The sequence below is a fragment of the Geotrypetes seraphini genome, chromosome 1 (assembly GCF_902459505.1).
Source record: "Geotrypetes seraphini chromosome 1, aGeoSer1.1, whole genome shotgun sequence".
Taxonomy (NCBI): domain Eukaryota; kingdom Metazoa; phylum Chordata; class Amphibia; order Gymnophiona; family Dermophiidae; genus Geotrypetes; species Geotrypetes seraphini.
The window spans coordinates 290,571,541-290,593,581 of record NC_047084.1 but is presented as its reverse complement, the minus strand read 5'-3'; the positions used below and the strand labels follow the sequence as shown (position 1 = coordinate 290,593,581).

The following is a 22,041-nucleotide window of genomic DNA, read 5'->3' as shown; positions in this document are numbered from 1 at the left end:
ACCTTTCCTGATCTCTGCCTTTCTGCCCCGACTCTCCTGCCCTGCTCAGCCCCGACTCTCCTGCCCTGCTCAGCCCCGACTTGCCTGCCCTGCTCAGCCCCGACTCACCTGCCCTTCCCTACAGTGTGAGCCTGTGGTTTTAACCATGGGCTCGCAAAGTTAAAAAAAACAGTAAGAGTACAAAAAAGTAAAAAAGCTCTGCCATGCACGAAGGGCCAGCACATGCACAGACCATCTACAGTCAAGGAAGATGGTCTGCACATGCTCAAGGATCGCTCTCCAGCGTGCCAACGATCGCCCCCATTTGCATGCAGGCCTTTAGTGAATTCATCGGCCTGCCTGCAATCACCCACGAATCGGACATGGATCTCCAGGTTAGTGAATCTAGCCCTTACTCTTTTCTTACCTGAACAGGAGGAATCAGAAGCTCCTTTTCATCTATGTCAATAAACACCTCATCTTTAGGTGTGAGACTCATGTCATCTAGAATCAGAGAAAGAAAGGACTCAAAGGGAAGTGTCCCACTGGATTTTCAAATATATAGCATTGTTTCTCACTTATTATGCATTTTATCAGTAGACATCAGGCTTGATTGTGCACTCAAATACTGTGTGCAGTTCTGGTCGCCATTAAACTGTTATTATTATTATATCTCAATAAAGATATAGCGGAATTAGATAAGGTACAGAGAAGGGCGACAAAAATGATAAAAGGGATGGGACTACTTCCCTATGAGGAAAGGCTAAAGTGGCTAAGGCTCTTCAACTTGGAGAAGAGACGGCACAAGGGTGATATCATCGAGGTCTATAAAATAATGAGTGGAGTGGAACAGGTAGATGTGAATCGCTTGTTCACTATTTCCAAAAATACTAGGACTAAGGGACATACGATGAAGTTACTAAGTAGTAGATTTAAAATAAACTGGAGAAAATATTTCTTCACACAATGCATAATTAAACTCTAGAATCTATTGCCTGAGAATGTGGTGAAATCAGTTAGCTTAGTGGGGTTTAAAAAGGTTTGGATAATTTCCTAAAAGAGAAGTCCATCGGTCATTATTGAGATGGCTTGAGGCAGGGGTAGGGAACTTCGGTCCTCGAGAACCGTATTCCAGTTGGGTTTTCAGGTTTTCCCCAATGAATATGCAAGAGATCTATTTGCATGCACTGCTTTCAATGCATATTCATTGTGGAAATCCTGAAAACCCGACTGGAATATGGCTCTCGAGGACCGGAGTTCCCTTCCCCTGGCTTGGGGAAATCCATTGCTTATTCCTAGGATAAGCAGCATGAAATCTGTTTTACTACTTGGGATAACTACGTACTCACCTTTATAGGACCCCCAGGGATCCCTGAAGAAGACTTTTTGTCGAAACGCGGACCGTGTTGGGTCCTGTATCCCTAGCGGACTAGGTCCTTTAAGGCTCTTATGTGGATGATTTATTTTTATGTGGATGGAATTATTTTATGTGGATGATTTCAGTGTACCTTTGGAACTTTGACACTTTCAAATAAAGTCCATTTAGGAGCATCGTCACTCCACAGTTTTTTGTTTGTTTGTTTTCTCTGGATTTTCTTCTTTGTGGATATTTTGGGGTCAATTCCTTTTGTTTTTTTACTACTTGGGATGTTTATTTAATCGGGAAATTGGGTGGGTGGTAAGCAATGGGTTTGTAAGATACAATGTGGTAGTTGAAATAGAAATTGAAATTGTTTCAATTTATTATTGATTGTTTATTTATATAACTATATATATTTGTATATCCACTCTTCATAGTACGTGTATTTTCTCATGCTTAATAAAAATGATTTAAAGTTACTACTTGGGATCTTGCTAGGTACTTGGAACCTGGGTTGGCCACTGTTGGAAACAGGATACTGGGCTTGATGGACCTCCGGTCTGTCCAGTATGGCCATTCTTATGTTCTTATTTCACTGGGACAGAACAACTCTGCCAGTAGAAAGTCTTCGGCATGCCTGGTCACTTCTGCGTGCAGCAGTCTTTTCAGCTTCTCAGTTAGATCAATAGCACTCCCAAGCTAGGACTTGTAGAGGAGCATTTTTTATATGACTTCTAAATCCAAGTTTAGACGTTTTGCAAAAAAACGCATGTATTCTGAATTGTAGGTCAAGTATTGAGATTCAAATTTCAGCTGATGGCAGTCAGCATTTTTTAAACACTACATTGCTGTCAGCTTAACACAGTTAATAAACATGCTCCTTTCTACCTAACTAACCAACTAAGGGGCTCCTTTTACTAAGCCGCGCTAGCGGTTTAACGCGTGTAATAGCGCTAGCCGCTACCGCCTCCTCTAGAGCAGATGGTAGTTTTTGGCTAGTGCGGGGGTTAGCGCTTGATGAACAGTTGCGTGCGTTAATCCCGCTAGCGTGGCTTAGTAAAAGGAGCCCTAAGTATACAGGATATTTATGTGATAAGTTTAAAAAGGCAACTACATTACACCTATTTTTAGAGGATGCTAACTAAATATCATATGTCAACCTGTGTTATATCAACTTCATTAATATACAAATGCATTTTCAAAATATTTAAAATTGGACTACTATATTTATATATGAGAACATAAAAATTGCTATACTGGGTCATTTCATAGATCCATCAAGCTCAATATCCTGTTTCCCAGAGAGGCCAATCTAAGTCACAAGTGCCTGGCAAGATCCCCCAAAGTAGCAAGATTTCATGCTCTTTATCTCCAAGGTATAAGTAGTGGATAACCAAAAAAACAACAATAATAAAAATTGGCACTCTTTTCTTCTCACTGAAAATATAGTACTTTACAGAAAATATAAAAGTCCCACCTGAGTGAGCATCAATAGAGTCTGTCTCATCTCCATAGGGATCACAGTAGAACTCTTCCAAAGACCTGATGGTGCACTGGCCTACCACTGGCTTCCTCCCAAACTGCCTGTTATCAATGACTTTCACAATGATGGGTGGTGTGTAGAGGTTTTCTGTAGGTAAACGCTAACAAAAGAAAAGGAAAATTTTCTCTAGTGAAGAACACTTTCTGAAGCATCCACAGAAACTGCTTCCTATTGTCTGTCATAGGGGAAAACACCCTCCAGGGATTCAAGACAAAGTTAGACAAGTTCCTGTTGAACCAGAACGTACACAGGTAGGGCTAGTCTAAGGGTGTTGGTCTTTGACCAGAGGGCCACCGCGTGAGCGGACTGCTGGGCACGATGGACCACTGGTCTGACCCAGCAGCGGCAATTCTTATATTCTTAGGAGAAAGCCAAATATCCCCTCCATGAACAACTTCCCATGATAAAGAAAATACAGATGCATAATAAATTCATGGTTTTGAGCAAAGACAAAGGCCACCAAAAATATGGTACTCTTTATATGTATCTTCCCTCAAACCTCTTCAATAAGGTAGTCACATCTAACTATTGAAAGATAGATTCTCATTCCTTTGTTTTTGTGGTTCTCCATACTGAGCTCCAATTTTTCTCCCTTTAGGTAGAAAATAGATTTAAATAAGGAGATATAGCACTCTCTGGAACTTTTAAATTTTCAACTTTATATTTCAGAAAATTTTTTACTTTGAGTAAATGCAATCAATTGCAGATTTAAATATCTTGTGAAGTCTTTTAACTTCTCCAATTTCTTATGAACTACAGTATCATCTTGTCTTGTACTAACAATTACTGAAATTATAATGGCTGCTCAGTCTAGCTTGATGGAATCTCCATTTTCTGAGTTTGTATATTCATCAAAAACACCTGAACCTATACTTTCTAATAATTTTTAAGGGTTTATACACCTAACAAGGTAAAAACTTATGAAAGAAAGCTAAAGAAATCCAAATGGATTCCAGATGGAAGCCTATATCTCTTCAAAGGTAAAATGACTAGAAATACATAGAACACAATGGGGATGAGGGGATTTTCTACCAAATTTACCCCCTCAGTCAAAGATTTCCCCTCAATGTCCACTGGACTTCATTCTCTATTTCTCTATTTCTCATCCTTGTATTTCAATTTAACATTCTTCTGATTATGGCTCACAGACTTATGCTGCACCTCAAGCTGTTCTCATGACTTCACTGATCAAGCTCCACCTCCCCACATTGTCAACTGAAACCTCCATTATGAACTTCAGTGTCAGATCAGTTCCACCACACCCACAGCTGACAGGAGGCTGAACAGGATGACCATCTGGGGGCCAGATGCACTAAAGCCAGCAATTGTCTAATGATCATCGCTAAACCAGTTTTCTCTTTTACAAAACTGTAGTGTGGATTTTAGCCACAGTGGTAACAGCTCTGACGCTCATAGAATTCTGAGCATCAGAGCTGCTACCACCATGGCTGGCGCTAAAAAATGCTCCACAGTTTTGTAAAAGGGGGGATAAAATAGAAATACATAGACAAAGGTTAAATTGAACCAGTAAGAAGCTGGACTCTGCATACAATGCAACACCACAGAAACAGTGACACATGTCTCCTAAAGTAATAAATAAATAGAAATTTTTTTTCTAACTTTGTCTTCTGTGGTTTCTGCTTTCCTCATCTTCTTGTAACTCTCTTCCTTCCATCCACTCTCTGCCGTCTCTCTTCCCCTATATGGCATCTTCTCTCCTTCTATGCCCCTTCCAGAAACTGTTTGCCTCCCCCTTCCATCTCTCCTTTCACCCCCATTGGTCTGGCATCTCTCTCCTCTCCTTCCCTCTCCCACAGCTCTCCTCTGCAATCCCTTTCCATTTTTTCCATCATTTTCCTTTTCAATTTATTTTCTGCATCTGTCTAGATTACGTTCATACTACCCTCTCATCAATGTCCTTTTTTACTGTCTACCTAAGGCTTGCCACCTCTTTCCCTCACCCCTTCCAGTATCTAACTCTATCTTCGTCCCTCAATCCAGCATGTGCCCTTTTTTCTTTCTCCTCCCCACTTCCTTCCAGCGTCTGCTCCCCCTCTCCCTCACACTTCCATTCAGTGGCTGTCCCTCCTCTCCCCCACACTTCCATTCAGTGTCTATCCCTCTCTCTACCCCTTCCATCTACTGTTCACCTTCTGTCTCGCCCCTTCCAGTCACTGCTCTCTCTGCCCTTTCCATCCAATGTCTGCCTTCTCTCTCTTCCATACAACATATTCCTTCTTTCTATGCTCCTTTCATAACTATCTATCCTGTGCCCCTTCTCTCCTTTGTACATGATTGATTTCAGCTCTGCCACCTCTCCATTTTTTTCTCTCTGTCACCAACTGATCCCCTATGCTCTGGCATCTCTCTCTTCTCCTTTCTTTCCATCGCACCCCACAGTCTGGTATCTGCCCTTCCCTGATTCTCTGGCATTTCTCTCCTTTCCTTTCATCTTTCCCTCCCCCTCCATGCTCTGAGATCTCCCCCTTCCTTTTCCCTTAGTCTGGCATACCTTCCTCCTTCCCTCCAAGCCCTGACATCTCTTTTCATTCCCTCCCTCATCTTCCTTCTCCCTCCCGCTGGGTACAGCAACACTCTCCCCTGCAGCTCTAGACTTCCCCACACATGCTCCCCCCAAATTGCCAATGCTTCGGTTACTCTTCTTTATTTCTCCCTCCCCCCCACGCGGGACCCTGCGGCACCATCAGCTCTTAGTCCCTCTAATGCCGGCCCTGCAGCTCCGGACTTTCCCACACCTGCTCCCCCCCAATCGCTATTATTTTAAATGTTATGGCAGCCGCAGCGCTGTATCCATCGGAGGAGACTTCTAACCTCGGCCTGCCCCGGAACTCTTCCTGCAACAGCAACTTCCTGTTCCCGCCTAGGCGGGCAGTGGCTGCAGGAAGAGTTCCGGGGCAGGCCGAGGTTAGAAGTCTCCTCCGATGGATACAGCGCCACGGCTGCCATAACATTTAAAATAATAGCAATCGGGGGGAGCAGGTGTGGGGAAGTCCGGAGCTGCAGGGCCAGCGTTAGAGGCAGTGAGAACAGCCGGCTGTGCACCCCTCCAAGGCGTGCACCCGGGGCAGACCTCCCCCCCCTTTGGTACGCCACTGCTTTTAAGCATGTTTTACGTTTATGCTAGACTTGCCTTCTGGCCAGTCTCTCTGTCTTCTCTGCCTTTCGTTTTTCCCATTTTTGTTCTTTCCTATCCAAATTTTATAGTTCTTCCCCTTCTCCTCTCGTACAAGTCAGTCATTGTTTTTAGTAATTGTTTCATGTTTATCTGTTGTAGGTTTTGTTGTCTTCCCCTTTTTTGTGTTTTCTCTGTGTTTTTAAACTTTGTAAAATCACCTTGAATATTGATAGGGTGGGATATCAAATTTTAATCAACTTGAAACTTGGGGCACCTCTTACTAAGGTGTGCTAGCATTTTTAGCACACGCAGGAAATTACCGCACGCTATACCATGCACAACGCTTCTAGAACTAACACCAGCTCAACGCTGGCATTAAGGTCTAGTGCACGCGGCAATGTAGCGTGCGCTATTCCGTGCGTTAAAGCCCTAGCGCACCTTAGTAAAAGGAGACCTTGGAATATAAATGAGAAATGCATAATAATAAAGCACGACAATTTTATTGTATAGGTCTGAGCCTTACCACTTCCATGAAGAGCACACAGACATCAAAGTTGGGATTTTTTTTAACATTTTTGATGACACACGATGAAACCATCTGATCTCCACACTCCACAAGAAGGCTGGGAGAAGTCACACTGGCAAGTTGGTAGCTCTTCAAATTCCTCACTCCCCAGGCCAAGACCTGCCATTCAGATATGCAGTAATAATTATGAAATTGCAACTAAAACATTTTTTCATCTGTAAGCACATAAATATGCATCCACTGATCCCATCATGAGATGTACCTTTGTCATGGCAGTTTTTCATTCATTTATTGCTTTGACCAACATGCTGGTGAGTACTAACAAAAGCCAATGCAACCCCTGGATTAAATTCTAGTTTTGAAAGCAAATAATTGTAGCAGTTCTGGTTCAATAAAGGTAAAGGTAAGTCCCTTATATACAAGTACCAAGTTGGGGGCCACCAACTTGCCTAATGGTTTCCTGGTAGACTATTAGTTTGTCTTTGCCGTCCCCTGTAATCTTGTGTGATGGACAGCATATAATATTTATACATATTTTTTAAAGTTTGTTTGTAGGTCCCACAAGATCTCTGAAACAGTAAGATATAGAAGCACAAAGTTTTGAATGAACATAAGTAGTGCCTCTGCTGGGTCAGACCAGGGGTCCATCGCGCCCAGCAGTCCACTCACGCGGCGGCCCATCAGGTCCAAGACCTGTATAATATTTCTCTATCTATACCCTTCAATTCCCTTTTCCTTCAGGAAAGCATCCAATCCCTTCTTGAAACCCAAAAGCGTGCTCTGTCCTATCACACCTTCTGGAAGCACATTCCAGGTGTCCACCACCCTTTGGGTGAAGAAGAACTTCCTAGCATTGGTTCTGAATCTATCCCCTCTTAGTTTTTCCAAATGCCCTCTCTTTCTTGTAGCTTTTGAAAGTTCAAAGAATCTGTCCCTCTCCACTTTCTCTATGCCCTTCATGATCTTGTAAGTCTCTATCATGTCCCCACTAAGCCTCCGCTTCTCCAGGGAAAAGAGCCCCAGTTTCTCTAATCTTTCAGCATACAAAAGGTTTTCCATACCTTTCATCAGTCGCGTCGCTCTCCTCTGAACTCTCTCGAGTATCGCCATATCCTTCTTAAGGTATGGTGACTAATACTGGACACAATACTCCAGATGCAGGCGCACTATCGCCCGATACAACGGTAGGATAACGTCCTTCGTTCTGGTTGTGATACCCTTCTTGATAATACCTAACCTTCTGTTCGCCTTCTTAGCGGCCACTGCGCACTGTGCCAACGGCTTCATTGATTTGTCCATCAGTACCCCCAAGTCCTTTTCTAGGCTACTTTCAACCATTGCCAGCCCTCCCATCTTATAGCTGTTTATTGGGTTTCTGTTCCCACATGCAAGACCTTACATTTTTCTACATTAAAGTTCATCTGCCATTTATTCACCCACTCTCCCAGTTTGTTCAGGTCCTTTTGTAAATCCTCACAGTCCTCCTTAGTCCCAACCCCACTAAAAAGCTTGGTATCATCTGCAAATTTTATAATTTCGCACTTTGTCCCGGGTTCTAGGTCATTAATAAATACATTGAACAGCAGCAGTCCGAGTACCGACCCCTGCGGAACACCACTCATGACACTCCTCCTGTCCGAGTAGTGGCCCTTCACTCCCACCCTTTGTTTCCTCCCCACAAACCAGTTTTTGATCCATCTATGCAGGGCCACCATCAGGGCAGTACTACCAGTCCTGCATTCAGGGGCCCGGAGCTGACAGGGGGCCCGGGCCAGTAGCGTACCTAGGGGGGGCGGTGCGCCCCGGGTGCATGCCCCAAGGGGGTGCACAGGAGAGAGAGCTGAACGGGGACGATGGGGGACCCGTGGGGTTAAATATAACTCAAGCCGCGAGGCTCGTCTTCTACTCCGACTGCCCTGCCGCTCACACAGCCGATCGGAAGTCTTCCCCGATGTCAGCGCTGACGTTGGAGGGAGGGCTTAAGCAAAGCCCGCCCTCCGACGTCAGCGCTGAAGTCGGGGAAGACTTCTGGTCGGCTATGTGTGCACGGCAGGACAGGCAAGAAATAGAAGACAAGCCTACGTGGCTCGAGCTACATTTTGCTGAGAAAGTTGTTAAGATGGGCTGGGAGGCAAACGGGGAACACATAAGGGGGAGGGAGTGCGTTTTGGACACAAGGCATGAACTTGGGAGAGAGGAAGGGAGGGAAAGAGATGCTGAAGTGGGGGATGGAATGGGTTTTTGGACACAGAAGGCATAGACTTGGGAGAGAGGAAGGGAGGGAAAGAGATGCTGAGGTGGGGGAGGGAATGTGTTTTTGTACACAGAAGGCAAGGACTTGGGAGAGAGGAAGGGAGGGAAAGAGATGGTTTTGTACACATGGAATAGAAGAAAGGAGAATTTTTGGTCATAGGGAGGGAGTGAGATACAGACAGTGGCATACCAAGGTGGGGGTGGGGGTGGTCTGCCCCGGATTTAAGCCCCAAGGGGGTGCACAGCTGGCCACCCTCCAGTGTTCTCCCTAGGCTGGCAAACTGCGTCTCTTTAGCCACTTGAGTGCCACCGCCGCCATTGGGAACAGGCCGGTGCCAAGTTCTCCCTGCTTTTCCCTGTGGGGCCGACCAACTCTGACCACCCGCGTCAATTCTGACGTCGGAGAGGACGTTCTGGGCCAGCCAATCGCTGCCTGGCTGGCCCAGAACGTCCTCTCCGACGTTAGAATTGACGTCGAGTGGCGAGAGTTACTCGGCCCCGCGGGGAAGAGAAGCAGGGTGAACTCGGCGCCAGCATGTTCCCGATAGCGGCAGTGGCAGCCTATTCCCCAGTGGCGGTGGCAGCATTTTCCCAATGGTGGTGGCATAGGAGAGGGCAAGGAGAAAGAAAGAAAGGGGGGACAGGGAGCCAGAAAAAAAAAAAGGGGGCTGGGTGAAACAAAGAAAAATGGGGCACGGAGAGCGAGAGAAAGACAGACATACAGAATGAAAGGGGGTATGGAGAGAGAGAAAAAGAAAGAAGGGGGCAGGGTGAAACAAAGAAAAAGTTTGGAGAGGGAATGAGATCTGGAGGAGAGGAAGCATACAGGAGGCTGAAAGAAGGGAAGAAATATTGGATGCACAGTCAGAAGAATAAAGTGCAACCAGAGACTGATGAAATTACCAAAGGTAGGAAAATGATTTTATTTTCAATTTAGTAATCAAAATGTGTCCATTTTGAGAATTTATATATGCTGTCTATATTTTGCACTATGGCCCCCTTTTACTAAACCGCAATAGCGTTTTTTAGCTCAGGGAGCCTATGAGCTTCAAGAGCAGCGTCCCTGCGCTAAAAAGGGAGGGGGAATATTTGTCTATTTTTGTATAGTTGTTACTGAGGTGACATTGCATAAAGTCATCTGCCTTGACCTCTTTGAAAACCCGGGGAATATAAATGATAATTAACATTTTCTCTGCGTACAGTGTGCTTTGTGTTTTTAAAATTTTATTGTTGGTAGATCATTTTGACTTGGTCACAAAGGTAAGGGGGAGGGAGGGGAGCTGCTGAAAGAGTCTACCTTGACGTGGTTGCAGGCTTACAAATCTTTTGGTCAAAGAGTGCGGCGACAGAGAAAAGTATGTGTGTATTCAGCCCATGGAAGAATGGGGGGTCGAGGGGGGGAAGGGGTGCGTGGTGAGCCCAATAGGATTGTTCAGTAAGGGGCCCAGAAATTTCTGATAGCGGCCCTGCATCTATGCACCTCTCCTTCCACCCCATGGTTGTTCAGTTTCCGTAGTAGGCGTTCATGGGGTATCTTGTCGAAAGCTTTTTGGAAATCCAAGTTTACGAGATCTAGGGGGGGCCCCTTCGTCCATTTGTTTGTTAAATCCTTCGAAGAAGGGCAGTAAGTTCGTTAGGCACGATCTTCCCTTGCAGAAGCCATGTTGGCTTGTTTTCATCAGTTTATTCCTTTCTAGATGCTCATCGATGCTGTCTTTTATCAGCGCTTCGGCCATCTTCCCCAGGACCGAAGTCAGACTTACCGGTCTGTAGTTCCCTGGGTCACCTCTCGATCCTTTTTTAAAGATTGGCGTAACATTAGCTATTTTCCAATCCTCCAGGATCACACCTGTTTTCAGGGATAGGTTACAAACCTGCTGTAGTAGTTCCGCTATTTCCTCCTTTAGTTCCTTCAAAACCCTAGGGTGGATTCCGTCCAGGCCCGGAGATTTGTCATTTTTTAATCTATCTAACTGCTTATGCACGTCTTCAAGGCTTACCTCTATGGATGTTAATTTTTCTGCTTGATCTCCTTTGAAGATTTTTTCAGGTTCCGGCATGTTGGATGTGTCCTCTCTTGTAAATACTGATGAAAAGAACATGTTTAGTCTATCCGCCACTTCTTTTTCTTCCTTCACCACTCCTTTCCTATCTCAGTCATCCAGCGGCCCCACCTCCTCCCTTGCTGGCTGCTTCCCTTTAACATATCTGAAGAACGGTTTGAAATTTTGTGCTTCCCTGGCTAGCCTCTCTTCGTATTCTCTTTTTGCTCTTCTAACCACTCAGTGACATTCTTTTTGATGCTTCCTGTGCTCTTTCCAGTTCTCCCCGGTTTTGTCCTTTTTCCAGATCCGGAAAGATTTTTTCTTATCCCCTATCACTTTCTTTACTTCTTTAGTTATCCACGCCGGGTCTTTTGGTCTGTTCTTTTTGCATCCTTTTCTAAATCTGGGGATATACAAATTCTGCACTTCGCTCACCGTGTCCTTAAATAAAGACTAGGCTTGCTCCACAGTCTGTGATTTCTTTGAGCTGTTTCTAAGTTTCTTTCCTACCATTACTCTCATCGCTTGGTAGTTTCCTTTCTTGAAGTTAAAATTTGTCGCTGTGGTTCTCTTCCCCGTCGATATTCCTACTTCGACTTTGAACTGGTTCATATTGTGATCGCTGTTTCCTAACGGTCCCACTACTTCCACTTCCTTTGCAGGTCCTCTTAGCCCATTGAGGATTAGGTCCAGAGTGGCATTCCCTCTCGTCGGTTCTCTGACAAGCTGCTCCATGAAGCAGTCCTGTATAGCCTCCAGGAATCCGGTTTCCCTAGCGCATTTTGAGTATCCAAGACTCCAGTCTATTCCGGGATAGTTGTAGTCGGTGTCAGGTCAAAAGCGTTCCGGGACAAAGGCGCGCGCAGACAACTGAGTGCAAAGGCGCGTGCCGAAGAAAATGACTGTGCCGTTGACTCCTCCCCCCCATTTTAAGAAGCTGCATTAGGCTTTTATCACTGGCCAAGGCGGTAAAACCTGAGACACTCATAGGAATTCTATGAGCGTCGGAGTTTTTACCGCCTCAACCAGCAATAAAAAAGTCTAATGCGGCTTCATAAAAGGGAGTGGTAAATTGGTTGAATCCAAAATCAGTCCCTCTCTGCCCTATCTGAACCCATGAACAAACGCATGCCTACATAATACAAATATTAGAACTCCATATACTAACAAAGCCACACATGCTACCTTGCATGTACACTGACACACCCTCCCCAACTCTTCATGTACTCACAGTCACCTGGCACATATACCTTATAAAGGACCCATACATACACTCCAACATATGTTTGCTATCCAATCCATTTAATCTCTACACCCACATATTCCTATATACAACAACACAAGCATAAACCCAAATCTGAATACTGCCATGCTCATAATTATACACTGCATCCATCCACAAATGTATAAATATATACTATCAACTGGGAAAAAAAAAACCCACACCAAAATGTTTTTTTGTCGTATCTTACATAGAACTCGGCCAGTTCTTATGAGATTAACCCCTCCTCCTTTTTACTAAACCGCAATATCAGTCATTAGGGCAGAGAGCCGCGGAGGAACTCTATGAGTGTCGGGAGCAGCACAGAGCATTCAGCGTGGCTCCCTGCACTAAAAAAATGCTATTGGAGTTTAGTAAAAGGTGGGGGGGGTTAGTGTGTTGTGTCTTGAATGAAGTTGATGTAAACTGTTGTAAATATTTCCCACCGCACCACAACACTACCTTGTGAAAATGAATTATGAACTGAATAAAAACACATTAAAATTTTTAGGGCATATCTTGCAGGAAAATGTAAAGTGAAAAAGTAATGTTTCAATTAAGAACATAAGAATAGCCTTACTGGGTCAAACCAATGGTTCTTCAAGCCCAGTAGCCCGTTCTCACGGTGGCCAATCCAGGTCACTAGTACCTAGCCAAAACCCAAGGTGTAGCAATATTCCATGCTACCAATATAGGGCAAGCAGTGGCTTCCCCCATGTCTTTCTCAATAATAGACTATGGACTTTTCCTCCTGGAATTTGTCCAAATCTTTCTTAAAACCAGCTACGCTATCCACTCTTACCACAACCTCTGGCAACCTGTTCCAGAGCTTAACTATTCTCTGAGTGAAAAAAAATTTCCTCCTATTGGTTTTAAAAGTATTTCCCTGTAACTTCATCGAGTTTCCCCTAGTCTTTGTAATTTTTGACGGAGTGAAAAATCGATCCACTTGTACCCGTTCTACTCCACTCTGGATTTTGTAGACTTCAATCATATCTCCCCTCAGCCGTCTCTTTTCCAAGCTGAAGAGCCCTAACCGTTTTAATCTTTCCTCATACGAGAGGAGTTCCATCCCCTTTACCATCTTGGTCGCTCTTCTTTGAACCTTTTCTAGTCCTTGCTTGTGAACCAGTAAGCAAGCCTGGTGGCTAGAACTACTGGCTCAAGTGCTGCTGAGATAGGGGCTGGCTGCTTCAGTGAACTGTACAAAAGGAAATTTGAATTGAACTATGCAAGGTTTAATGTAAAGTTTTTGCAACTACCTTATGACTTTATTTTCAGGTTGTGGTAAGAGTGCTACATAGCCCTGGCAGTTGTTTTTGAATATTTTTCTTTTTGTCTCCTTTTGACTGGATTGTAGGTCCTTTTGGGAAGGGACCACAACCAACGGTCGCTGTGGGAAGAGGTCCCTTCTGCCCCGAGCTCTACAGTCAGAAGAGCTCAGAGGCAAAATCCAGTCTGACACTGCCAGTGATAATTTTTGAACTGAAATTGTGTGAAATGATTTTTGAACCAGTGGAATATAGTGCTGAGTTGCAAAAATACCCTGGTGTAGGAAGCTTTTGAGTGGACCAGGGGACGCAGCCTAGGGGAGGCCATATTGAAATGCATTTTTGAAGCCATGTTTTCTTTTGAACCTTATGAAGTGTGAGTTGAACACTGTGAGGCAACAAAAGCCTATTAAGAAAAGCAAATTCGTCAACCTATACATTACTTCCCTCAGCTCCTGCCTAGACAAACAAGGCCTAACCTCCTACAGTTATGCAGATGACATCACCATTCTCCACCCCTTCGACCAACCAGCGCCCTCCATGATAGGCCCAATACACAGAACACTTGAAACAGTAGCAACATGGATGACAGAACACAAACTAAAACTTAACCCTGACAAAACAAACTTCATCCTCCTAGAAAACAGCAAAACCCCAACCTTAACAAACCTAGTAATAAACTCGATCTCATACTCCATACAACCCACGCTAAAACTCCTTGGAGTGCTGATTGGCAGAGTCTGTACCATGCAACCACAAAACAACAAAATAATAAAAACATCATTCGCAATTATGAGAAACCTAAGACAAGTTCAAAAATTCTTCAACAGAAAACAATTCCAACTCTTGGTATAATCTCTAATCCTAGGCCTAATAGACTACTGCAACATACTATATCTCCCCTGCCCAGCAACCACAGTAAAACAACTACAAACAATACAAAATACAGCCCTAAGGCTCATCTATTCGCTGAAAAAATACGACCACATCACAGAGGCATACCACGACTCACACTAGCTCCCAATACAAGCCAGAGTACACTTCAAATTCCACTGCCTACTATTTAAAGCTATAAATGGAGACAGCCCAACCTACTGGAACAATCGACTAATTCAATCCACTTCAACCAGACACAGGAGAACCCACACACTATTCACACACCCGCCAACCAAAAATGTCAAACGAAGAGAAGTGGATGACAACCTAATGACCACCAGAGCAGCGAAACTGGACAGACAACAAAATCTTTAAAATGAAACAAAAACCCTACTCTTCAAAAAATATATAAAACCAACATAACACAACCAGATCTGTCCCAAGCTTCACCTGCAATACTATATACTCCTTAGCAAATTAAAAAATGTTCAAACTATTCCTATTTCTTAATATCATGACAATTCTTATGTAATCTGCCTTGAACCGCAAGGTATGGCAGAATAGAAATCACTAATGTAATGTAATGTTTGATGCCTGAAAAGAAGAATTCCAGTAGTTGCTATTTTGGTCTTTTTGAAACATTGAATCCCTGAAGAAATAAAGTGATTTAAGTTTGAACTATCCAGGTGTTTTTATCACTTAATCCACTACTCCAATGGGAACTGATTAACTGCTCGGTCAGCACCGTGTGCTCCAGGTTTTTCAGATACTTCCCCATACACTCAAATCCACCCACACTCACTACATTGCACTCCCCTATACATCCCAATGACATATCCATGACTATAAATAAACCTTTACCACACACTCTTTTTACAAATCTATGTTAGAAATAATAGATCATCTGTTGCCCACTAGCATTTTCTCAGTTCTTTCTTTGATTTTATCATATAAATGCCTTTTGCACTAAAAAGGAAGATAAGGTTCTTTTCTCAATCTTTCTAGTAGAAAGGCATATGAGTCTTGACCAGTGGATTATTCATCTCTAATCGTGAGTTGTGTAGAAGGTGTCATCTACCTTTTTTGGCTCCACTTCCTTTATCCCTACTCTGTGTCCTGTTCTCCTCAGTTTGTACCAAAGCAGTTGACAACCACTACAAGAGGATAAAAAAATAGGAGGGGCATGGGGGAACTCCCTGACCAAACCAAGTCTCCTCTGCCATTAAGCAAAAATACAATTAAAGAAAACCATTGCCAATAGGTGGAATCCCACAAGCTGCCATCAATTCTCAAAAATAACACACTGAAACAGATCAGAAAGACTCCTACAACTCACATGTATAAGGAGAAACTGAAGAGCACAGGACATAGAGCAGGGATAGAGGAGGCGGAGCTGAAAAAGGTAGATAATGCCTTCCACACAACTCACGATTAGAGGTCAATAACCCACTAGTCAAGACTCGTATGCTTTTTGCACTAGAATCAGTATTTCAAAAATTGGATTAATTAATAATAGCATACGATGTAAAGAAATGTTGCCAATAATACAGATTGAAAACATCATAATTCCTAATAAAATATTGTTCTCATAACTGTAATTGGATGACTTTAGTTTTAAAATTAATATCCCCAATCTTCTACGTAAAGAGCTCCATTTCCAAGTGAGACATAATTGACACAATGATATTGATGGATTGTGCAAAAGGGAAAACAGAAATACCAAGATGAAAAGTGATACCTATAGATATGCTTTTTCAAATACAAAAACTACAATTCCACATCTGCCTAGCATATGTCATGTCTATTAACAAATAACAGGCATAAGCATTCAAAGTTACTGGAATAGATTACAGATTTGATTGCTCTTCAAGATGTGGAAAACATTTGTATGTTCTTTAAAAGCAAAAAGAATATATATTGGGGTTAATATTCAGTGGTAGTTGATCGAGTAGGAGTGGGTGGGTCTTACCCATTAACTCCTGCTGACTGGCTCCTGGCCAGTTATTCAGCAACATTTAACTTGATACTGCCATTGAATATCTGGTCAGACCACCTTTACTCTGTGTAATGCTGAGGCAGTCTAGAGGCAGAGCCAGAAGTTATATGGGCATCACCAGTGGCCAGATAGCTATCTGGATAAATGGAGCTGTAGAAAAAGCTGTCATAATTTGCATAGATAGCTAATGGATATTGACGCTGAATAGTGATGGTACTTGGATAACCTCTGGTGGCCTTCAAAGAACTAGATATTGCCATTAGCCAGGTACAACCCAGTACTGAATATCCTGGAATAGAAGCAACCACGTGGCCAGCATTTAAAAAATTTCAACATTGGAAGTCTTTCCTTCCAAAAACTAATACAAGGAAAACCCCTTAGACAAGTTCCTTAAATAAAGAATGCCATGAAGAAGTTCATATTTCTAACTATGCATTCTTTAGATGTTACCTACAGGATCTCACCTCAATGGCAGTACGTTGCAGAACTGGTTTGATTCCTTGTGGGACCATGAAGAGATTGGTCTCCCTCTGTGGTGGCGGATATGGTAGGTCTGTATCTGCAGACTTTGTAGGATAAATAACCACAGAAACTTACATCAGCTTTTGAAATTTCATGTGCTAATTATCCATAACTAAAACATTCCCATGAAATCTGTCTTGTAATTGACAATGGTTTCAAAACCCATGCATCCTAATTTTGAGTACAGAAATTAAAAGGATGGAGCACACATATAATTCAGACCTTTTTCCTAATTGAGTGTATCATCATTTTGAACTAGATACAATAGCAAAAGCACTGAAAACAGGAATGAAAATAATAAAATCATTTAGGGGAAAATTCTGCAAGAGGTGCCTAAATAAATAGGTGCATAAAGTTAGGTGTCTAATTAGTAAATTGGCTTCAATTATGAGCTTCAACAAGCTCATAATTGAGGCCAATTTACAATTAAGCTCATAACTGAAAAAATAAAAAATTAATTGAGAGATAGGTGCCTGTCCTTTTAGGTGCAATTCTACAAAAGATAGGCGCCTATCTCATGGCACTTAGCAGCGTCTAACACCAAAGTAGGAGTGTATAGGGGTGGAGAGACTTAGGCCCCGATTCTCTAAATAGTACTTGAAGTTAGGCGCCTAAATTGGCACGCCTAGGCAATCTAGGCACCTACCTCAGGGCTCCTTTTTCAACCAAGGGCCAGGGAGTAAATGCTTCAATGCTCATGGGAATTCTATAAGTGTCAGAGCATTTACCTCGCCGTCCCACATTAGAAACCTCTACCGCAGCTTTGTAAAAGCCAGCGCTTATTTTTTTAATTAACTTAATTGGTCCGATTTGAGCAACAGTAAGCTCATAATTGACAAAATTAAAATTAATTGGATGGTAGGCACCTACAACTGCTTGTCCAAGGCTCCTGCCAGAAAGTGTGTATGGTTAAGGGTAGATCATGGGTGGGTCTTGGGCATGTTTTTGCATCTAGACACCTATATTGGACTTAGGCGTTGGTATTTAGGCCAAGAAAATCCTGGAATAAGTAGAGAATGCCTAAGATTATTATTATTTTTTATATATTTATTAGCAATTGCAAAAGGAACATATAACCAAAAGGGAAGCAGATAAAATCAAGGTAAAACAGGCAAGTAACTCAACAATGCGTACCAACGCCTAAGTCCAATTTAGGCACCACTAGGCGTGATACTATAAACAACACCTAACTGAAGATTGACAAGCACTATGCACCACATTCCTCAGTGCCTTTGCTATAGGTGTCATTTATAGAATCAGAGCCATAATGCACATTTTTAAAACATAAATGTATAAAACATGTGTGTCTTGAAATAGATGCACAGTTATAAGATGCAGTGGTGTAGTAAGGGGGGCATCTCCCCACCACACCACACCCCGCTTGTGCCATCCTTCCACGCCATCCCTCCACCCAGGGCAGGATTAACCAATAGGCCCACTAGGCACGTGCCTAGTGCCCGAAATGGTCAGGGGGGCCCGATGAAGGAGTGCATCAACATGGTTTTTTCCAAACGGCGATGAGCCCCTCCAGCATCGATCGGCAATGCGGCCCCCCTGATCGGCAATGCGGGCCCTCCCCGATCAGCTACGCGGCTCCCCCCCATCGATGAAAAGTAAGACAAGCAAGCAACACGGGTAAGAAAGGCAAAGGGAACTGTAATTTTGCAAGCGGTGCTGCTTGCCCAAAGCTTCCCTCTGACGCAGCTTCCTATTTCCGCCTGGGCGCATGGTGAGGTGGGGCGGGGCAGTGGGGCCCAGTGTACTTGTGTGCCTAGGGGCCCTCAACAAATTAATCCTGCCCTGCCTCCACCCCACCCCCATCCCGTACCTCTGTAGATCTTCGCTAGCACGAGAACTTCTCCTGCCTGCTGTTTCCCTCTGTAGATCTTCGCTAGCACGAGTAACTTCTCCTGCCTGCTGTTCTCCTGCCTGGTTTCCCTCTGAATCACTTCTGGGTCACAGGGCCAGGAAGTACCTTCAAAGGTAAATCCAAAGCTGTCACAAGGGGCATGCTGGAGAATCTACTCACCCTGGCGAAGATGTAAAGGTATGGGTGGGGGGCGAGGGAAATCACATGTGTGGAGTAGGGTGGCAGAAAGGAGCGGGGGCACAAAAAGAATGAAAGTGCGGGGTGGGGCACCTCATACCCTTACTACTCCACTGATATAATGTAAATGTATATGCTGGCTTTTACAAAGCCAAGGTAAAGGTTTCTACCACTGACCGGCGAGGTAAATGCTCCATAGAATTCCTATGAGCAGTAGAGCATTTACCTCACCGGCCCATGGTAGAAACCTCTACCATGGTTTTGTAAAAGGAGCCCATAATTAATAAGTCTACAGCGGGGCTGCCCATGTCCAGTCCTCGAGATCTACTGGCAGGCCAGATTTTCAGGATATCCACCATGAACATGCATGAGAGAGATTTGCATTCCAAGAAGGCAGTGCAGGCAAATCTCTCTCATGCATATTCATTGTGGATATCCTGAAAAGCTGGCCTGTCAGTGTCAGTAGATCTCGAGGATCGGACTTGGACAGCCCTGGTCTACAGTATAATAAAAATGCATGACTGCACTATATAATGGAGTCTAATATTGCCTAGTTTTTCCAGTACAAAATAAACTATACATACTCATATATGAGAATGTCGAGAAGGGCTCAACCAAAATTCTTAACATTCTAGAGGTCTGATTTATGATGGGTTTGATACCATTTTTGTGCATATGGGAAAGAAAACTTTTATAAATCAAACCTATTAAACCACAGAGTTCATTCAGTGTCAACTGAACAAACCAACTTTGGAACATCTTATCATATCATGAACAAAAATAAAACAATTAAGGGCATGATAAAGTCCCTGAATTTCCTGATGTGGCTCTGCAATGTTTATCTAATTAAGAGTAAAGCTGAAACTTCACTGATTTTTAGCTTGCATCAAAGTCATTTAATGTAAGGAGAGCTGGCACTTCACTCATTTTACTTACAGGCATAGATGAGTATTTTGAGGGGATTCCTGTAAAACTAAGTGTTGTGGGCATAGTGACTCAGGGTGTCGGCAAAACCACGGACTGTATATCAAGTTTCATAGACCAAGAAATTCCTAATCTAATCCTTGAAGAAGCAACACAAGCAAAACTGTTTTAGATAAATCAGCAAGCAGTTAAGGAAAATTATTATTAGGATTCTACTTTCCTCATTCCACTTATGGTACTTTGTTTCTGGAAAAAGTACTAGAGTTTCAGAAAGCCCCTCCACCTCAATACAGTTAAGATCAAAGTCAACCGTGAACCATCCTACCAACCTTTTCTAGAATTCAACTGCACCATCGCATTGATGTACATCAATAATTAGCATAGCACAAACACCTGAAGAATGGATCAAGGAAGATTTTTTTAACATAAAGAACAGGTAAACAAAACAAAGCACCAAGGGCCTTCTAGATTGGGACAGCAGAGTTCTCTTTACCCCCCTTTTACTAAGCCATGGTGGTGGCTTCTACCATGGCCGGGGGTGCTAAATGCTCTGACACCACTCTGGCGCTCATAGGAATTCTATGAGCATCGGAGCAGCGTCGGAGCATTTACCACTCTGGGCCGCGGTAAAAACCGCCACCGTGGCTTAGTAAAATGGGGGGAAAGAGAACTCTGCTGTCCCAATCTAGAAGGCCCTTGGTGCTTTGTTTTGTCTGCTGTTTGGTGTGTACTTCAATTCCCTCTTTTCACTGTTTTTGTCCATTAAAAAAGATGTGCACATTTTATAAATAAGTAGAAATATCTAGGAAATTACATATAGCGGAACAATCTGGATAAACCTTTGAAGATGTATGTCCCTTGGTATACAAGCAGTCCTCGAGTTAGAGATGCCTGACTTAAGTACGACTCATGCTTAAGAACGCAGTTGCGGCTTCATTTGATTTCATTGAGTATTTCCAGTGGCATAGACTCTTACACATCTCCTGCAGCAGATTCAGGAATGATGCATGGCCACATTAAGAACAATGTGTGTTTGTGCATGCTGTACCTTAGAGGGAACGCTGGTAGGGACAGTTGGCCCTTTTGTCAGCTGGGAGCAGAGGTAAGCAGCAAGAATTTAAACTCTACCAAGTTCTGAGTTACATACAAATCTGCCTTAAGAATAGCTCTAAAAATGTAACTCATTCTTAACTTGGGGACTGCCTGTACTTGGAAACAAAACACATGCTTTGTAGTTGTTTTCAGAAGGAAATTACCTGTGCATTTTCCACTAGAAAAAATGGCTACAAGTTATCTGGGTACAAAAAATTTTTCATTTCCTACATCTGGAGGCAGCAAAAAGTGGGCAAAATACAATGCACAGATCTCAAAATCACATCCTTGAAAGTTTTTTTTCTTCCCTCAGCAATCCCCATATTCTCACATGGGCAAATAAAGCTGACTAATAAAATTATAGGGCCTGATATTCTACCAATCTTGATCAGTGTTTTGTTGTCCCGTCATTTTATTGGACTAATACATTTCTCAGTTAGTTTTCAGAGGTTCAAACCTCTTTCTTCAGGTCAGTAAAATATACTGCTGTTACAGTATCCCTGGCCTGACCTGAGGAAAGAAGTTATGGTTTCTGAATTAGTAAATAATGTATTAAAATTAGTCCAATAAATAGGATTACCTTATTTCCATTTTCTATTAATAAACGATTATCAACACAGCTACAATAATACTTTATCCTAAAGCAAAAATAAATAAATAAAACAAATAGAAAGTTTTTCTACCTTTGTTGTCTGGTTTCTGCTTTCCTCATCTTCTCATCATTCTCTTCCTTCCATCCACTGTGTGCCCTCTCTCTGCCTATTTCATATGGCATTTGCTCTCTTTCTATGGTCACTTTCAAAAACTCTCTGCCTCTCCCTTCCATCTCTCCCTCCCCCCCCTCCATTTACTATTTACTTCTCTCTGCTCCCCCCCATGGTGTGGCATCTGTTTTCTTCCCTTCCTTCCATCGCTCCCTCCTTCCCAGCAGATTTTAGTATCTCTCTCTCTCCTCCTTTCCTCCCCTCAGATCTGGTATCTGTCTCCTTCCTCCTTTCCTCCTCCCAGGTATGATATCTGTCTCCTCCCCTCCCCCTCTCCACCCCACCCCCCGCTCTGGCATCTTTCTCTTTTCTCTCCACTCCCTTCTTCTGTTCTTCCTGGTCTTCCTTCTCAATTTATTTTCTGCCTCTGTCTAAATTCTTTCTTACTATTCGGACCTCAATTTCCCTCTTTCATTGTCTACCTATAACTTGCCACCTCTTTCCCT

General features: G+C 43.1%; 1 protein-coding gene across 7 annotated transcripts in view; it reads right to left on the bottom strand.

Annotated features, from left to right (window-relative positions):
• DYSF (dysferlin) overlaps positions 1-22,041 on the bottom strand; it is a 539,803-nt gene that overhangs the window by 151,268 nt on the left and 366,494 nt on the right. For all 7 annotated transcript variants that reach the window (XR_004540213.1, XM_033953409.1, XM_033953435.1 and 4 more), the window contains 4 exons: positions 16,711-16,812; positions 6,542-6,703; positions 2,817-2,982; positions 407-483 (listed from right to left, as the gene is read on the bottom strand). Coding sequence is in view for 6 of the 7 variants with exons in the window: in XM_033953409.1 (XP_033809300.1) it covers positions 407-483; positions 2,817-2,982; positions 6,542-6,703; positions 16,711-16,812 (507 nt within the window). In the remaining variant the exon portion in view is untranslated. The remainder of the gene's footprint in view (positions 1-406; positions 484-2,816; positions 2,983-6,541; positions 6,704-16,710; positions 16,813-22,041) is intronic.